This window comes from Equus caballus, chromosome 2 (assembly GCF_041296265.1).
Source record: "Equus caballus isolate H_3958 breed thoroughbred chromosome 2, TB-T2T, whole genome shotgun sequence".
NCBI lineage: Eukaryota > Metazoa > Chordata > Mammalia > Perissodactyla > Equidae > Equus > Equus caballus.
This window is the reverse complement of record NC_091685.1, coordinates 34,072,890-34,091,091: the sequence shown is the minus strand read 5'-3', so window position 1 is coordinate 34,091,091 and position 18,202 is coordinate 34,072,890. Positions and strand designations below refer to the sequence as shown.

Here is an 18,202-nt window from a genome sequence, read left to right as displayed (position 1 = left end):
AAACCTGTTTTGTTTCTTTTAAAGTCAACTTTAGTGAGGTATAATTTATATAAAGTAAAATGTAACCATTAAAATTTGGTGAGTTTGGACAAATGTACACACTTGTAGAACCACTTGCCCAATTGAGATAGGAAACATTTCTGTTACCCAAAAAAGTTCCCGTGTGCCCCTTGGAAGCCAACTCTACTCTGAGTCCCAGCCCTAGACAACCAGGATCCACTTTCCGTCACTCTAAGTGAGTTTCACCTTTTTCTAGAATTTCATGTAGATGGAATCACACAGCACGTAGACTTTTGTGTCTGGCTTTTTTCACTCAGCAAAATTCATTTGCAATTCATCCATGTTGTTGTATGTAACAATAGTTCATTCCTTATCATTGCTGAGTAATATTCCATTGTACGAATGAACTTAAGTTTATTTATCCTTTTTCCAACTGATGGATATTTGGATTGCTTTTAGTTTTTAGCTATTATAAACAAAGCTGCTATGAACATTTGTGAATGAGTCTTGTATGAACACATGCTTTCTTTTCCCTTGGGTAAATACCTAGGAGTGAAATGACTGGGTCATATGGTTGGTGTATGTTTAACTTTATAAGAAACTGCCAAACTTTTCTCCAAAATGGTTGTACCATTTTACATTCCATTCCCACCACAAAAATACAAAAGTTCTAATTTCTTCACCTTGCCACCAAAATTTGGTATGACCAGTCTTTTTAATCTTAAACACTCTAACAGGCATGCGGTAGAATTTCATATGGTATTAATTTTCACTTCCCCAATGGCTAATGATACAGGGCCCCTTTTCTTTGTGCTAATTTGATTTATTTTAGAATTTAGACGTATCTTCTTTGGTGAAGAGTCTGTTCAAATCTGTTGCTTATTTTTAAAAATTGGGTTGTTTTTCTATTATCGAGTTTTGAGAGTTCTTTATATATTCTGGATACAAATCCTTTATCAGATATGTGATTTGCAGATATTTTCTTCTGGTCTGTGATTTGTCTTTTCCTTATCTTAGCAAGGTCTTTAAAAAAGCAGACGTTTAACTTTCACGAAGTTCAATTTATTGTGCTGTTTTCCTCTTACATATTTTGTTTTTGGTGTTGTATTAAGAAATCTGCCTTATCTAAAATCACGAAGATTTTTCTCCTATGTTTTCCTCTGGAAATCTTATAAGGCTTGGGTTTTACATCTAGGTCTATGATCCACATTTTTCATATTTGTTTTTAAAAATTTTGGTAATACATAACAAAACACATAACAAAATTTCCTGTCTTAACCATCATTAAGTACATTCACATTGTTGTGTTAGCATCACCAACATCCCTCCGTCCATCCACGGGACACCTCTCATGGTGCGAAACTGAAACTTTGTACCCCTTAGACAGTAACTTATCATTCTACCCTCTTCCCAGCCCCTGGCAACCAGCATTCTACTTTCTGTCTCTGAATTTGGCTACTTTAGAGACCTCATATAAGCAGAATCATACATTATTGGTCCTTTTATGACTGGCTTATTTCACTCACTGCCCTCAAGGCTCAACCATGTGGCATGTCAGAATTTCCTTCCTTTTTAAAGCTGAATAATACGATCCATTTTTAAAACAGCTGTATTGAAATATCATTTGCATGCCATACAATTCATTCATTTAAGTGTACAATTCTCATTAGATGTTTTTTTGTTTATTCACAGTTATGCAACCATGATCACAATCGAATTTTAGAACATTTTCGACATCTCCCAAAGAAGCCCTGCCCATTAGCAGTCACTGCCCAAACCCCTCTTCCACACGCTCCCTCACCCTGGCCCTCGGCAACCACTAATCTACTTTCTGTCTCTATAGATTTGTCTATTCTGGACATTTCATATAAATGAAATCGTACAATATGTGGCCTTTTGTGACTGGCTTCTTTCATTTAATTTAATGTTTTCAAGGTTCATCTATGTTGTAACATGTATCAATATTTTAATCCTAATCGTTTAATCCTTTTAATTGTATAGGAATACCACATTTTGTGTATCCATTCATCAACTGATGGACATTTGGCTTTTCCCACTTTTTGGTTATTATGAATAATGCTGCTATGCACATTTACGAGCAATTTTTTGATGTGGATGCATGTTTTCATTTCTCTTGGGTAGAGACCCAGGAGTGGAATTGCTGGGTCATAGGGTAACTCCACGTTTAACCCTTTGAGGAACTGGCGAGCTCTTTTCCAAAGTGGCTGAACCATTTTACATTCTCATCAGCAATGAGATTTCCAATTTCTCCATATCCTTGCCAACACTTGTTATCATTTCTCTTTTTTATTACAGCCATCTTCCTGGGTGTGCAGTGGTATCTCATTATGTTTTTGATTTGGCCATTTGTTTATCTTCTTTGGAGAAATGGCTATTCAAATCCTTTGCCTATTTTTAAATTGTGTAAACTTAACCGCTGCGCCACCGGCCCTGCCCCTCTTTTTGCTTTCTTGATGGTATAGTTTGCAGCACAAAAATTTTTAATTTTGATGAAGTTCAGTTATCTTTTTTTGGTCACTTGTGCTTTTGTTATAATATATAAGAAACCATTGCCTAACCCAAGATCACAAAGATTTACTCTGATGTTTTCTTCTAAGAGTTTTATAGTTTTAGCCCTTACACTTACATCTATCATCCATTTGGAGGTAACTTTTGTGTACGGTGTGAGGAAGGAATCCAGCTTCATTCTTTTGCATATGGGTATCCACTTGTCTCAGCACCATTTGTTGAAGTCTTCTTTCCCTGCTGAGTTGCCTTAGCGCCCTTGTTGAACTATGATCCATTCTGATTAATTTTTGTATGAAAGATGAGAAGTATGGATGGAAATTCTTTCTTTCCTTTTTTCTTCATATGATAGCCAACTGTTCTAACAATGTTGTTGAAACATGATCCTTTCTCCATTGAATTTCCTTTGCATCTTTGTCAAAAATAAATTTTCCGTATATGTGTGGGTCTAATTATAGATCACCTATTCTGGCCCATTGATCTATTTGTCTACCTTTATAACAATCCACACCGTCTCTTACAGTGACTTTATAAGTCTTAAAAATCAGGTAGTGTAAGTCCGCAACTTTGTTCTTTTTAAAGTTGATTTGATATTCTAGGTCCTTTTCATTTCCATATGAATTTTAAGATCAGCTCATCAATTTCTACAAGAAAAGCCTACTAGGATTTTGACTGAGAGCGTACTGACTCTGCAGAGCAAATGGCAGAACTGATGTCTTAACGATGTGGAGTCCTGATTCATGAACATGGTATGTTCCTGCATTTATTTTCATCTTCCTTGATTTCTCTGAACATTGTTTTATAGTTTTCAGTGTACAAGTCTTCCAAATATTTTGTCAGATTTATGCCTAAATATTTCTTAGTTTTGGATGTTATTGTAAATGTATTTTTTTCAATTTCAATTTTCAGTTGCTCATTGCTAGCGTATAGAAGTAAAATTATTTTCTTGTATTTTCAGCTTATATTCTGCATTCTTGCTAAACTCAGTTATTAGTTTTAGCAGGTTTTTTGCAGATTCTACAGGACTTTTTACATGGACTGCCATGTGAAGTTTCAGGTGTACAGCATGATTCAATATTTGTATATATTGCGAAATCATCACCACAGGAAGTCTAGCTAACATCCATCACCACACATACTTACAAATCTTTTTTCTTGTGATGTGAACTTTTAAGATCTACTCCCTTAGCAACTTTCGAACATACGGTACAGTATTATTAACGATGGTCACCACGCTGTACAGTACATTCCAGGAACTGTTTATTTTATCTCTGGAAGTTTGTGCCTTTCAATCCGCTTCACCCATTTTGCCCACCCAACCACCAATCTGTTCTCTGTATCTATGATTTCACTTTTTTTTTTTTTTAAGATTCCACGTACAGGTGAGATCATGCGGTATTTATCTTTTTCTGTCTGAGGTATTTCATTTAGCATAACGCCTTCAAGTTTCATCCACGTTGTCACAAATGGCAAGATTTCCTTCTTTTTTATGGCTGAATAATATTCCATTGTATGTATATATACATATATGTATATGTATATATACACCACATTTTCGTTATCCATTCATGCGCTGATAGACACTTACTTTGCTTCCATGTCTCGGTATATTGATCAAGTTCAATATAAAACCAACCTTTTGTTTCTGGGATAAACCCCATTGGGCCATGGTATGCTTTCCTTTTTACTTATTGTTGGATTCTGTTTGTTAAGAATTTTTGCATCTAAGTTCGTGAGGGATATTAGGCTGTAGTTTTCTTTTCCTGTAATGTATTTATCTGGTTTTGGTATCAGAATCATGGTGGCTTAACAGAATGAGTTGGAAAGCATTTCTTCCACTGAAATTTTCTGCAGGAATTTGTGTATAATTGCCGTTATGAACTGAATTGTGTCTCCCCCAAAATTCGTATGTAGGAGGCCTAAGCCTCAGCATCTCCGAATGTGACTGCAGCTGGAGACAAGGTTTTAAAGAGGTGAGTAAGTTCAGATGAGGTCATTAGGATGGTCTCTAATGCAATATGACTGGTCTTCATAAGAAGAGGAAATTTAGACACATGAAGAAACAGAAGGGATGTGCATGTACGGAGAAAGACCATGTCAGGACACAGTGAGAAGGGGCCACCTGAGAGCCAAGGAGAGAGGCCTCCGAATGAACCTGCACCTGCCAACACCTTGATCTTGGACTTTCAGCCCCTAGAACTGTGATAAAATAAATTTCTGTTGTTTAATCTACCCGGTCGTCGTCCTTTGTTACGGCAGCCCCCTAGCAAACTGTTACAGTTGGTATTATTTCTTCCTTAAGTATTTGGTTAAATTCACCAGTGAAGTTATCTGGAGTTTATTTATGAGAAGGTTTTAAACTACACACTTCTTTAACAGACGCAGGGGCTGTTTCCAGTTGAGTGAGTTTGTGTCTTTCAAGGAAATTGACCATTCCATCTTCGTTGTTGAATATATTGTCTTACATTCATTTAAAAACAAAAAAAATTACAAATAAGAAAATAAAACTACCAGTTATCCTACTGTCTAAAAATAGCCATTACTAATATTTGGCTGTGTATCCTTCCACATAATATTTACATGTGTGCACACCAACCTCCTCACTACCCCCCCACCTTAATATCCAGACTTTTTTTGGTTTGGTTTTGTTAAAGCTTTGAAAACATGATTATGGATAGATGGTTAATAATTTGCCTAGCTAATTTGGGGGAGTACATAAAGAATGCCACAGTCTGCATCCTTTTTCATCTGTCTCTGGGAACAACTCAGGTTTACATCTCGGTTTATAGTTCCCGAAGTGGAATTACTGGGTTGACCAGTTTACTATTGACTTCTGATATTGAGCACCATGTGCCTGGTAGGGGGAGGGTGGCGAGAGGGAAGAACGCATCCCCCCTCAGGGATCTACCTCTCTGCAGACCGGCCCAACCAGCTCAGCCAGCGGGAATGCGAGATAAGAACATGGCAACAGGGCTTCTCAGGTGCTCTCAGGGGTCCTGCGCTCCAGCCGTGCCCTCCTTGGCGTAGATCTAAGTGACTCCTGGTTACCTGCACGTTGGAGGCTGTATCTGCAGTGTGTGGGCTGTACTGGGCCCCACTTCTTGGTTCCTCCTCCTTTGGAGTGAGTGAGGTCATTAAGAGGCTTGTGCAAAAACTCAGGTGAAGACTGAAGCCAAGCTTTGTGCAGACAAGTGAAGGCAGAGCCCAGCCTTATCCGTCCATCACTCTCAGTCCTCAGGGAGTTCCCAGTCTGACGAGGCAGGTGCAACCTCTGTCCCATGGGGAACCCCTGGGCTTTGGAAGGAAGTTACTGTCCCCTGTTCTCCGGGAGCCCCAGTCTGAGTGAAGTGTCAAGGTCCACAAACCAAAATGTGTACAGTCACCTACGAACGGCCGTACAAGCAAGTGCAGACCGACGCCTTCCGTGCAGGGGTGTGACTGCACGCAGGGGGTGGTTTCCTAGGATAACTTCCTGGGAAAGAGAAGGGCCTGGCTCCAGAGAGAGGAAGCTGGGTGGGGGAAGGACGGGGCCTGGGAGAAGGGGGAATGACCGGTGGGATCGGCCACCTGGCTGTCTTGCCAGGGCCAGAAGAGGAAGTTGGGAAAGCTAGAGGGAGGATGGGAAGTCCCAGGGGGTCTCTTCTGTCCTTGTCAGCAAGTTGGGGACATTAGGAGAGAAGGGCCAGTGTGAAGGGGGGGATTGTTTGGAGTTTTAATTTCCAAGAGTACCTTCTCTCCCCCTCCCTTGTTCCCCTTTCCACCACCTCAAGGCTGGAGAATGGGCTTACGCTTGACAACTATCAGATCTTTATCTGAACACCTACTCATCACAAGCCCCATGCCACAGGACACCTGCCACCTGTTAGCATAATCCTCACTCAGGAGGCCTGGTCCCATCCGTGCTACGGCGGAGGACACAGAGGCCAGGGAAGAGAATGATCCTGCCGGGATCTCACAGCCAAGAAGTAGGGGTGCTGGGATCAGAGTCCCTGTCAGCGCGACAGTGTGAACCTCCAGGGGCCCTGGGGCTCCAGCGCCCCCTGCTTCTCTCCTGTCTGTCTTTCCCACACACATGCCACCTGCCAACAAGAGGCAAAAGGCACCGACTCCCAGGCCACCAGGCTCTCAACCAGAGGTGACTGTGCACCTCAGGGCACATCTGGGCGATGTCTGGAGGCATTTTTAGTTGTCACAACTTGGAGAGGTGTGGGGAGAGAGAAGCATGGGGAGGGAGCTACTGCGGGGTCTAGTGGAGGAGGCCAGGGATGCTGCTCAGCACCCAGGATGCCTAGGACAGCCCTCCAACAGAGGGGTGTTGGGCCATAGGACAGTGGTCCCGGGCCCCTCCAGTCTCAGCCAGATGTGGGCACCAGCATGCTTGCAGATGTGGGCAGAGAGTTCTCTGCAGATTCTGGATTAAAGCCCTTCCAGATGTGGAGGGGTGCCTTACAGACACGGCACATCCACACGGAGGGCCTCCCTGACAAAGATTCTGTCCTGGACCAAACTCTACTCAGGCTTCCTCGATCTCTTTTTCAATTAGGTCTCAACTTTTGGACTCTGGGTTCCTCTCTGCATTGTCTGATTTTAGCAAGAATCCTGCTGTCAGCTCAGCCAGGATCCTCCTCAACATCTGGTGGTGTTCTTCACTCGCCACCCACCGTAGGTGTTGTCTGATCACCCCGACCCACCACCAGCAGGAATCCTGGTGGGTGGGTTTAGCCAGAATCCCCTCTGCCACCGATGTTTTCTCTTGGTAGTTTTCTATCCACTGCCCCTCACCTGCTCCTTGGCTATGAACCCCCACTTTTCCTCGCTGTCTTTGGAGAAGAGCCCAATCTCTCTCTCCCACTGCCAGACCCCGTTGTAGTGGTCCCCACACACATCCGACGGCCCCCCTTGAACAGAGTCTGCATCACTGTATTACTGTGCTTCAGCAAGTGTCATTGAATAATTTTTCTTTACCACCCCTTTCAGATGGAAATAGAGAGGCCTTTGGGCCAATTTCCTTCCAGATGCCCGGGGAACGGTCAACTCCTGGTCAGGTGCTTAAACTCGTACTCCCTGCAGGCCAGGGCACCCTGGTAGGACTGGACCAGGTCGCTGTGGGCAGGGTGGTGGTGGTGGGAGGAAGGGGGTGGAGCCTCCTTTTTTTAGGGTGTGTGTCACCTGCCTCCTACCCAGGGGCATCGCCCCGGCACTACTCTGCCAGTGTGCGTGGCAGCGAGCTGGGGCCTGCTCCCCAGGGCCTTCGGAGCAGATTGCGGACCTTGCGAGCCCTATGTTGCTGGCCTCTAGGAACCCAGAACATGGCAGATGGGGCGCAGGCCAACCCCAAAGGGTTCAGGAAGAAGGTGCTGGTTAGCTACCCCTCTGGGCGGAGGGGCCCAAGTCTCAGGGCCTCTTCGCCTTCGAGAACCTCCAGGTACGTGCCTGCTATCCTGGGACGGAACCTCCATAGAGTGGTGCAGGGATGGGGTGGGGAACTGACTCCCAGAATCCCTTTCTCCAGAAAGGAGAGCTCTGAGTTTCTGAGCGATGGCTAAGATATGTCACTGCAGCTTTAGCTCTAGAAGGGCCTGAGGCATCATCTAGTCAACCCTCAGAGGGCACTGGAGACCCAAAAAGGCTAAGGGATCTATCCACAGTCACACAGCATTTTGGAAGCAGAGCCAGGATTAGAACCCAGGGAACCAGGTCTCTTGGCTCCAGGTGCAAGACCTAGCCCCCAGATTGGGTCACGTGACTCCCTGCTACACATGTGGAAGAGAGGTTGGTTCCCATCTGCGACAGTGGCCCAACCCCGTGAGACAGTGAACTTCCTGTCTTGGACGCTGATGCACGGAGGGGATTCCTGCTCAGGGTGGGAGGGGAGGAGGCTCCTGGTGGCTCCCGGTTCTGCCATCCTGGGGGTGTTCCTCCCGGAGGTGCCGGGCAGGCGGGAGGTGCTCAGATCTTCCTGGAGGTGCTAATCACAGAGAGGGACAGTAGGGGAGCAGGACCCGAGGCATCAAGGGACAGCATTGATGGCACCTATAATGAGGCCCAGGAGGGAGCAGCAGGCCCAGAACAGCAGGCAGGTGGAAGGGACCGACTCAGGACTTGGGTTTCCTCGTCTCTCAGATCTAGCCTGGCTGCGAAGTTCTGCGCCATTGCCCTCCTGGCCGGCTGCGGTGAGTAAAGGCTCTGGGGAGATTCCACCTCCTCTCCCCCCTCAGCCTTTCTCCCATGACCTTGGGCGCCCAGGTTCTCATTCCACTGACTGGTGGCAAGACCTCGGGCCTGTCGTTTCTCTCTCTGGGCCTCCACTTCCCCGCTCAACCCCTTGTCAGGCTTCATCCTCTCTCCGGGGCTGTTTACTCCTCCAGCCACCTGTAAACACGCCAGGGGCATCCGGCTTTTATGAGCCTCAGGTGGGCAGGGCTCAGAGCTGAGCAAGCCTCATAAAGTGGTGCCATTCGCTGGGCGTCTGGGCACCACAGCAAACCTGGGTGTTTGCGTAGATGGGAATGCATGTTTGCATATGTGTGTTTGTGTAGACAGGAGCTAATGAGTCTGTGTGTGGATACACACATGTATCTATGTGTGAACAGGTGTGTCTGAGCATATGGTGATGTCTCTGTGTAAACATGTCAATAAGATGTCTAAGTGTGTGTTAACTGCCGTGTGTATGTCTCTAGGGTGCATTTGAACCTAGGGGTGCACATACCTGCAGACAGTGTGCGTAGCAGCGGTGACTATGTGTGAGTGTACAAGAAGACGGTGGAGCAGGTCTGGGGACGCCTTTCCCAGGCATGGCGCTCCCGGGCATGTGGATCCGGGAAGCTGAGGCTCCTGACACAAGTCTGACCCTGCCCACATCCAGATGTTCCAAAACAGGTGCCTCAGGTGGGCGCAAGGTGAACCGAGCCCCTCACTGACTTTTCACGGAGCCTGGTAAACATCACCGGACCACAGCCGGGCTTGGGGGAAGGAAAGAAAGTCCAGAAATAAAAGAAGGTTAAATGTGGCCAGACGCATTGGTTGAATTCAGGCAGTGTAGCCTGTTATTTACAGAATAACCACTTGAGTTCAGCCCAAACCACTGGCGGGGACAGAGTCTTCGGCCTGACTAGACGCAGATGTCATTCCTGTTGCTTGGAGTGGGAGTGCGGACGTGGCCTCAGCTTCAGGCCACGGATTCCACTCTGGGTGCTGTGTGTGTCTGTGTGCGTTTGTGATGAGTGTGTGCACACATGTGTACAAGTGTGTGGAGAGTGTGAGGTGGGTGAGAGTATGTTTATGTCTGTGTGCATGTGTGAGTGTAAGAGCGTGTGTGCACGCATGTGCTCATATGTGTGTCCACCGTGTGTATGCCTAGATGAATTTCTTCTCGCAGCCTGGGAGCCGATCACTGGGGGACCCTGGGGGCTGAAGCTGCCCCTCGGGGGTAACACCTGCACAGTTAGCAGGTGGGTGGGGGGTTGGAGGTGGAGGGCTTCAGGCTGGGGGAGCGAGGAGGCCAGGACTTCACCGGGGGTGGTCCCTCCTCCAGGCACCCTCCCCGGGGTGCCCTGCAGGGGAGTGTCATTTACTGGCCGTCCTCAGACTTGGGAACTGAGGTCACAGAGGTTATGCAATGGCCCACGGCCTTAGGGTGCTGATGGAGAAACCTGTTGGTCTGCCAAACCCGGGTCTGTCTGCCTCCCAAGCTGCTCGCACGTACATTTTCCTACAGCAACAAGAGCCCCGCAGAGTAGGAGGAAAGGGTGGAGAGGAGCCAACGTGCCCGGGAGGGTCCCCTTGGCCCCTGTCTCCTTCTCCTTCAACAGCCATCAGGCCACATCTTCTGTGTGCAGCTCAAGACGCTCCGGCCCCTGGACTCAGGTCCTCTCTCCCTGCCCTGGACCCCAACGTACACATTTAGATGGCTCTCAACCATCCTCTTTGATCTGTCATTTCTCCCTACTCCTGCCTCATTTCCTCTCTTGTTTGTTCCTTATTCTCTGTAATGATGAAAATCCCTAAGCCAACAGACAGGAAAACTCAAGTGGAGCAGGATTCCCAAAGTCAACCCACTGACAGGGAAGGCAGCCCTGGCGCAGGGTCTCCACAAGCCCCAGGAGGTGGCGCCGTGGAGGGATCGAGCATCTGGCCCAGACGCTGAGCCGGCATTGGCCTGCCTGATCTCTGGCGGTCAGGATTGTTATTCCCATTTTACAGAGGGGAAAACAGAGCCCCCGGGAGTTTTAGTTATGGGCCCAGGTCTGTCTGACTCCAAAGTCTGTGCTCTTCCCTCTAAGGCATGTTGAGGTGGTGAGCTCCGCATCAAGAGAGATGTTGGACAACCACATCTCAAGAAGTGAGTCTCTGCGGTCTTTGGGGTTCTACCCAGGTGCCAGTTCCTGAAATTCTTGGTTTCCTCCCTCTCACAGTACATTTCCTCTTTTGGGCCATGGAGGAGGGTGGGGAAGGTGGAGAGAGTAGGGGCCAGGATGCTGAACTGGGCACCGAGCCCTGTGCACAGCTGGCGGAGCCCCAGGGAGGGGGAGGCAGGAGGGAGCTGCACCACATGGCGGTTAGCATCCCAGCCCTGGGGCACGCAAGCCAGGTTCAAGGCTGGGCTCTGCCACTTCCAGGCTGTATGACCTGGGCAAACCTTTACCTTCCTGAGCCTTAGTTTGCTCATCCGTAAAATGGGGCGAGAGAGGCTCTCCTGCCTGTGTGTGGGGAGGCCTCGCCCAGGTAAGGATCTAAGCACAGCCTCCGTGTTCACTCAGCAATGAGCCAGGAGGCAATGTGGGGGAAGCACGGGCCGCCAGCCCAGGAGGCAGGGAGCAGGGAGGGGAGGCAGGCCTGCCAGGCACCGGGAAGCTGATTCTGCTGGTATGGGAAGCTCGGTTGCACTATTGTTTCCTGTGAGACGGGGACAAAGGGAGAGACGTGTGCGTGTGCACGCGTGCGCATGTGTGTGTGAGGGTGTGTGTGTGTCTTCATTGAATGACCAGAGCATCCTATTGTCTCTAGATTAATCCTGAGATGCACCAGCCCCAGGACTGTGATGGGGACATTGAATCACCATGGGGGCAGAGGGACCAGGCCAAGCTGGAAGGGCCTAGAACAAGCCCCTGTGTTCAGAAGAGCACGTGGCCTTTGCAAAGCTCCTTACAGTTTACCGGGCTCTTGGGCTCTCTCTGCCCGGGTCCAAGCTCTGTCTCCACGGCTTTTCGACAATGTGTTCTTGAGCAAGTTACTCCGTGCTCTGGGCCTCAGTCTCCTCATCTGTAAAATGGAGGTGATAACGGCACCTGGTAGGTTGCAGTGAGTGCTCAGTGAGTTAATGCAGGAAGCAGCTGAGGACAGCGCCCGGCCAGGAGAAGCCCTCCCCAAATGGTAACTACGATTCCTTTCTCAGGGCCGTAGGGCTTACTGTGAGAATGTGGGTAACGCACCATACTCCATGCTTTGTAGGTTCCTTCCTTCCTTCCTCCTGCTCTACCTCCCTCCCCCTTTCCCTGGCCCTGGGGTGTGGGGGGCCGGTCAGTGAGATGGCAGGGAGCTCACAGCACCCCTGTTCTCTTGCAGTCCTGCCCGCTGCCCACAGCAGCCTGCTCAACCTGAAATCCATGGTGGAAGCCATCACGGGGAGAAATGCCATCCTGTCCTTCGTGGGCTACGGCTGCTTCTGCGGGCTGGGGGGCCACGGGCTGCCCATGGATGAGGTGGACTGGTAGGTTCCAGGGCACCTGGGCTGACGTTGGGAACCGGGTGGGGGCCGCGAAGGTCAGACTGATCTCCATCTCTAGGAGGCAGGAGAGGGCCCTTTCCCCAGAGGATGGGGCTCGTTCGATGAGTTAGTGACCAGGAGCCTGGCCTGTAGACACTTTCTGTTGTCCATCTCCAAGGTCTTGGGCCTGGAGACATTTGAACTCCCATTCTCATGGGAAGGAAACTTTGATCTGCTCCCAAACACATATGAGAGCAGCTGCCACCCAGCTCATGCTCCACGAAGGTGAAGGCTGTGATCCCCACCCCCTCCGACTGGAGGCTCAAGAGGGGGGACCATGCTTCCTCCATCAGACTGGGACTTCCCAGAAGCCATGGCTTGTCTTCTGCTCCTACTTCCCCAAAAGAAGCCAGCACCACGTCTAGATCACTGGGGCCTTAATAAATGCATGTTGACTAACTGCCCTCCCTCCACTGGAGGGGATGGGGACAGTTACATCGCATTTGCTTCCTGTCCCCCACCCCCAACCCCCACTCAACCCTCCAGACCTTCATCCGTCTCTGGCCATCGTGCACAGCTAAGCATGACCTCTGCAGATAGCTGGTCTCCTCTGATGACTTAACCCTAACCCTCCCTCCCACCTGGACCACATTGCCTGACCTCCCCCGCCGCAGCTGCGGCCAGGGATCCAAGAGTTTATAAAGCTGGGAGCCTGGGCGTAGGACAAAGAGGCAGGATTGTGGACAAGAACCTGGAGCACAGGCCCAGCTCTGCCTGGCTCTCCGACCTCGGGCAAGCAACTGGCCCCCTTTGAGCCTTCGACTGAAGGTCTGACTCGTGAGGACCTGGAGCAGATGATCAGTATCTCTGCCCGTAGGAGACGGGCCAGCCTGGCTACACCTGTCTGCTCTCCTCTACCCGCCCCCAGGTGCTGCCACGCCCACGACTGCTGCTACCAGAAGCTCTTTGACCAGGGCTGCCACCCCTATGTGGACCACTACGAGCACACCATCGAGAATAACGCCACGATTGTCTGCAGTGAGTGTCCCGCAGCCGCCATCCAGCCCCAAGAGAAGGGCGTGGAGCGCCAGCCCTGCCAGCCTGTGCTGGGGGCTGTGCGCAGGGTTGCCAGATGAAATACAGGATGCCCGGTTCGATTTGAATTTCAGATGAACAACAAAAAAATGTTTTCACATAAGGCTATCCCAAATATTGCACAGGACATACTTATACTAAAAATAAAATGTTAGCATAAAACTCATTAGTATAAAATTGAGAATTAGCATGAGTATGTGCGGTGCAAAATTTGGGGCGTACTTATGCTAAAATATTCATCATTTTCTGAAATTTGAATGAACCAGGCTCTTGTTTTGTTTATTTGTCTGCTACATCTAACAACCCTTGCCATGGTTCTAGCACTTCTCTGTGATGTGCTCTGGTCCTGCAAACTGAATTGGTACCTTGGTTCTCCAGTCCCCAAGATTCTTAAGCTTTGGGGAGCGATGCTGATTCAGCGGGTCTGGGTGGGCCCAGGAATCCGCTTTCAGCCAGATCCTCAGGTGACTCTGAGACTTTGTGACCCGCTTACCTGGGAGTCAGGAGACCTGGGTTTCAACCTGGGTCCTGCCAGCACCTCCTCATGTTGTAACCCTGGGCAGGGTCATTCCCCACGTGGCCTCAGTCTCCCCATGGGTACATGGAGGGGGTGTGGATCAGAGCAGATCTGTCCCCTCTTCATCTGTCATTGGGGCCCCACCAGGCGGTAGCCCCACCCCAGGATACGCAGGGTCTCTGGGCATTGGAGGGATGGGAGCCCAGCCCGGTGGGGTCCCTCCTTTCCCACGAGCTCTTCATGGTCGTCCCCCAGCTGTGGGGTGCGGCATCCAATCTAATAGCCCAGGTGTCCCTGCCCTGTCCCTCCGTGCTGCCATGGGTGGCCCGGGGCTCCCTTTGTCTCCTTGTCTCTCTGTACGTCGTCCATCCCTCACTGATAGCGAACAAGCAATGCCAGCTTTGCAAAGAAACTCTCCTGTTCTCTGGGAAAGAGTCTGGTGGGGAACTGGGCACGCCTGGGGCTCCCTGGGAGCCAGGGCCCTGTGGTCTTCGTATTCTGCTGCTCGAATGTGGGGTGAAGGACTGGCTTGAGAGAGGGGGTGTCACCCCAGGAAAGCAGTTCAAGGAGAGAAATCTGTCCCCCGCCCCAGCAGGCCCTGGATGAACCCAAGAGTGGTTTTCATGCTGGTTCTGGGGATTCTGGGGCATTGGGTCAGCTGCTGCAAGATTGGAAGGGGTGTCCCTGAGTGGTCCAGTGGGCTCTGTAACATATACTATCGTTTAAGTGGCTTCTCTTTCTGTTTTATTTGATATATTAGCCTTACTGCAAGGAGTTTCGTTTAAGAGAAGGGATTCTGCTGATGGGAAGTTTGAAAAGTTTGCAAACCATGGGGCTAGTGGGTGATTCTCAAAGGGTGTTCCCCGAACCCACAGCACCAGCATCATGTGGGAACTCGTTAGAAATGCAGATTCTCAGGCCCTGCCCAGACCTGCCGAATCAGAAGCTCTAGGGGTAGGGTCCACAGTCTCAGTCTAAACAAGCCTTCCAGCTGATTCTAAGCGCACCTAAGGATGAGAACTATCGGGTAGGTGATTTCTGAAGGCTGATAATAATACCACCAGCAACAGCAATGGCAGTTGCTAGTTATTAAGCATTTGCTTCATGGCAGGCACCGAGCCAAGCTCTTTATAGGTGCTTTTCTCACTCATCCTCACCACGAATTCCCTCCAGGATGGGTGTTCTGTGATTTTGTGACTTAAGAGAGGAGGCCTGGGGTGGTAGAAAGTAACCGGCCCGGGGATGGGGCGTTCCTGACACCTGAGTTCCTGTCCCACCTCTGCCTGTGGTTCTGGGGGACGTAGATAAACCCATCCTCCTTTCTGGGCCTCAGTTTCCCCAATTATACAATGTCCTGGTGGACTTCAGTGGTTCTCCAATTTTAACATTCTCCAGAGTCACCTGGAGGGCTACCGACACAGACTCCTGGGCCCGGCCCAGAACTTTTGAGCCCCGCAGGTCTGGGGTGGGCCTGCTGATGCTGCTGGCCCCAGGACCACATTCCAAGGGCCCCTGGAACCTCAGGGTCCATGTGCTCTCCTCCCCATAGGTGAGCTCAACAAGACAGAGTGTGACAAGCAGACTTGCGAGTGTGACAAGAGCCTGGCTCTGTGCCTCCAGAGCCAGACGTACAACGAGGAGCATCGCAACTACCTCAACATCTACTGCCATGGCCCCACGCCCAACTGCAGCATCTACGAGCCGCCCCAGGAGGAGGCAGCATCCATACATATCTCCCCGGAGCCCTCTGCACCTCCCTAGTGCCTTCTGGGGTCTGAAGGAGAAGAGGGGTGGAGGTTCAGGCTCTGGGGACCCGAGGGATGGAGCAGGTGGAGTTGAGGGCAGATGGGGAGCCCACGGGCTGCCTTCACCTTGCCCTCTAGCGAGACCTGCCCCCAGAGGACTCAGGAAGGCCTGGGCCCTGACTGTGGCCTCCTAGCTCCTCCAGCCCAGCACTGGGTGTGGCTGCATCCTGGACTTGGCAGGGAGCATGTGGCTTGTTCGGGTCTCTCCTGAGTGTGGAAGGGGAGGCCTGAGAGAGAGGAGGCTGGGGGCTTCTGTTGCTGGCCCTAGCTTGACTTGCTCAGCTTGGGCTTCAAGGTTGGGCCCTGGTGTCTTAGAGACCAGACCCTGAGCGGCCAGCACAGGCCCAGAGCTTGGTGTGTCTGAGGACCAGGTTCCCAGGCACACAGACTGCTGGTCACGAGGCCTGGGTTCTGGGGGCCCCTTGGCTGCTCCTGCAGGATGAGTCAGGATGATCCCTGCTTTGGGGGCCTTGTGGCTCTTTCGAGCCCCATTAGACAGCAGGTGGCCTATCCTGGCCTTCGTCAAGGTGGCCCAGGAGTCCAGGTCCAGAAACCACAGGATAGCAACAGTGCTTAGTGACCCAGCTCTGCAGTCTGGCCTCAGTTATCCCAGTTGTCTCAGAGCAGGCTCCTGGCACTGACGGAACCCACATGTGCACCTGTCGGTGCACAGGGACCAAGATGGGGCACACTCGCAATGCCCCTCACACTCACAGGTCTTCCTCTGCCTCCCCCACTGACCCTCTCACATAAGAGTCACATCCTGGCCCTGCAACATTGCACTGCTCCGAGGGGCACCCCAACCCCGGGATTCCCGGGTCCCTGACAAACATGGGAGAGGGCAAGGCCCAGGCCCCTCCCCATGCACTTCTCCTCATGCAGCTGCTGGGCCAGTGGGTGGGAAGACCCCAGACTCTGCTCTCCCTGGGCAGGGAGAGGCGAGGCTGCAACCCAGCATCAGAAGCCCTCTCGACAGGAAGGAGGCTGAGGGCTGGGACCCTCCTCTGTGAAGAGGGAAGCAAAGCAAAGAGACGGGGTCCAGGCAGGAGGCCGCATGGATGATTCAGGAAGGCAGGAGGGAGGGAGCAAGATGCAAAGAGGGAAGGGAGAGGAGAAGGTTGGAGAGAGGTGAGACCAGGTGAGGGTCGGACGTCCAGAACAGAGTGGTCTTGGCAGGGGAAGCGGGGTAGAGGAGATTTGGGGGGCAGGGACCCCTGGGATTGTGGCCAGGGGTGGAGGAGGACAGGCCTCAGTGGGCCAGCTTTCTTGTCTCTGCCCAGCACTTGTTTCTCCAGGTGCACCTCCCCCGTCTCTCTTGCCTCATCTCTTGACCTCAGGGTCCGTGGCCTCCAAGTAGCCAGTGTGCCTGCCTCACCCCCACCTTCTGCCTTCATCTGGTGTCAACCTTGAGGACCTACTGACACAGCGCTGCGACCCTCCTGGACTCCATGAACAGCCACCAGGAAGCTCAGCCCACCCCGCCGGTGCCCCGTGGACCACTGTCACTGGGGGAGGGGCAGCCAAGAAGGACGGAGGCAGGGAGAGGAGTGGGGGTGGGGAGAGAGCTTCTACGGAAAAGATGGCAGGACTGGACGGAAACAGAACACGGGCTTTGGGTACTGAGGGTGAGGCTGCCGGCTGACGTCAGCTGTCAGTGTGTGGGAGGAAGCCCTTCCACCGCTCACCTCCTGCTGGCCGGCCATGGTGGGATGGCTGGGTCCTCTGTGTGCCCTGACCTGACCTGTCCAGTCACTGAGATCTTCTTCTTCTACCCTCTCAGGAGCCCAGTTAACAAACTACCTTCTTTTCGCCATTCTGGGCTGGCCCATCATCACTGAGCAAAGCCCCCACCAAGCAAGCGTGGAGCCAGCACAGTGCACCAGGCGTCGCCCCGGAGCGAGGACTGCGGAGGCCTCGGCCCCTCGCCTGTGGGAGCCCGATTTCTGCTGTGCCCCTCCGCACGTGCACACATCCTCATCTCCTGGGAGTCCGGCCAGTGTGTCGGGATGAGACTCTGCTGCTAAGGAGTCCTGCTGGCCTGGATCTCACCCCAGACCCTCCCGGATGCTGCAACCCCCAGAGATTCTCCACGGGACTCGGCACCCCCTCTGCAAATGAATAAAGGCCTCCTGCCTCAACTCCCCGCTGCTGGGTCCTCCTTGGCATGCACTCAGTGGCCCAGCATCAAGGGAGGCTGCAGTGACTCCCTCTTGGGTCCCAGCTCTGGGGAAAGCAGGTTGGCTGACACCCAGCATGGCCTGTCCCCTCTTGTCCCTGGCCTGAGCGAAGTGGCCCTGCTCCAGCAGAGGCAAATGTTGGGAAGGTTGGAAAGTGGCACTGAGGCTGCAGTCACTGTGGTCCAGCAGTCAGACAATGATAACTACTGCTAGGCTGAATGTTTGTCAGGCGTCAATCACCACAATGCTCTCCCTCCACCCCGCCCTTCGCTGTCGAACCCCTGAGGCCCGGAGAGGGAAAGTAATTTGTTCAAAGTCATACAGGTCACGTGTGGTGGGGCTGGGATCCGAATCCTCAGCATCCGACTTTGAAGCT

At 51.2% G+C, this 18,202-nt stretch overlaps 1 protein-coding gene across 2 annotated transcripts; it reads left to right on the top strand.

Moving 5' to 3' along the window:
- The first annotated feature begins 7,678 nt into the window (after positions 1 to 7,678).
- On the top strand, positions 7,679 to 17,787 carry PLA2G2F (phospholipase A2 group IIF). Of its 2 annotated transcripts, XM_001501686.4 has the most exons (5): positions 7,679 to 7,951; positions 8,650 to 8,699; positions 12,091 to 12,235; positions 13,161 to 13,270; positions 15,394 to 17,787. In XM_001501686.4, exons 1-5 carry the CDS (start codon positions 7,836 to 7,838, stop codon positions 15,603 to 15,605), a joined length of 633 nt encoding a protein of 210 aa, XP_001501736.1. In that variant the 5' UTR covers positions 7,679 to 7,835; the 3' UTR covers positions 15,606 to 17,787. The 2 variants fall into 2 exon arrangements, with proteins under 2 accessions (XP_001501736.1, XP_070108239.1); XM_070252138.1 differs by lacking the exon at positions 8,650 to 8,699 and having other exon boundaries at positions 7,723 to 7,951.
- The last annotated feature ends 415 nt before the right edge of the window (positions 17,788 to 18,202 follow it).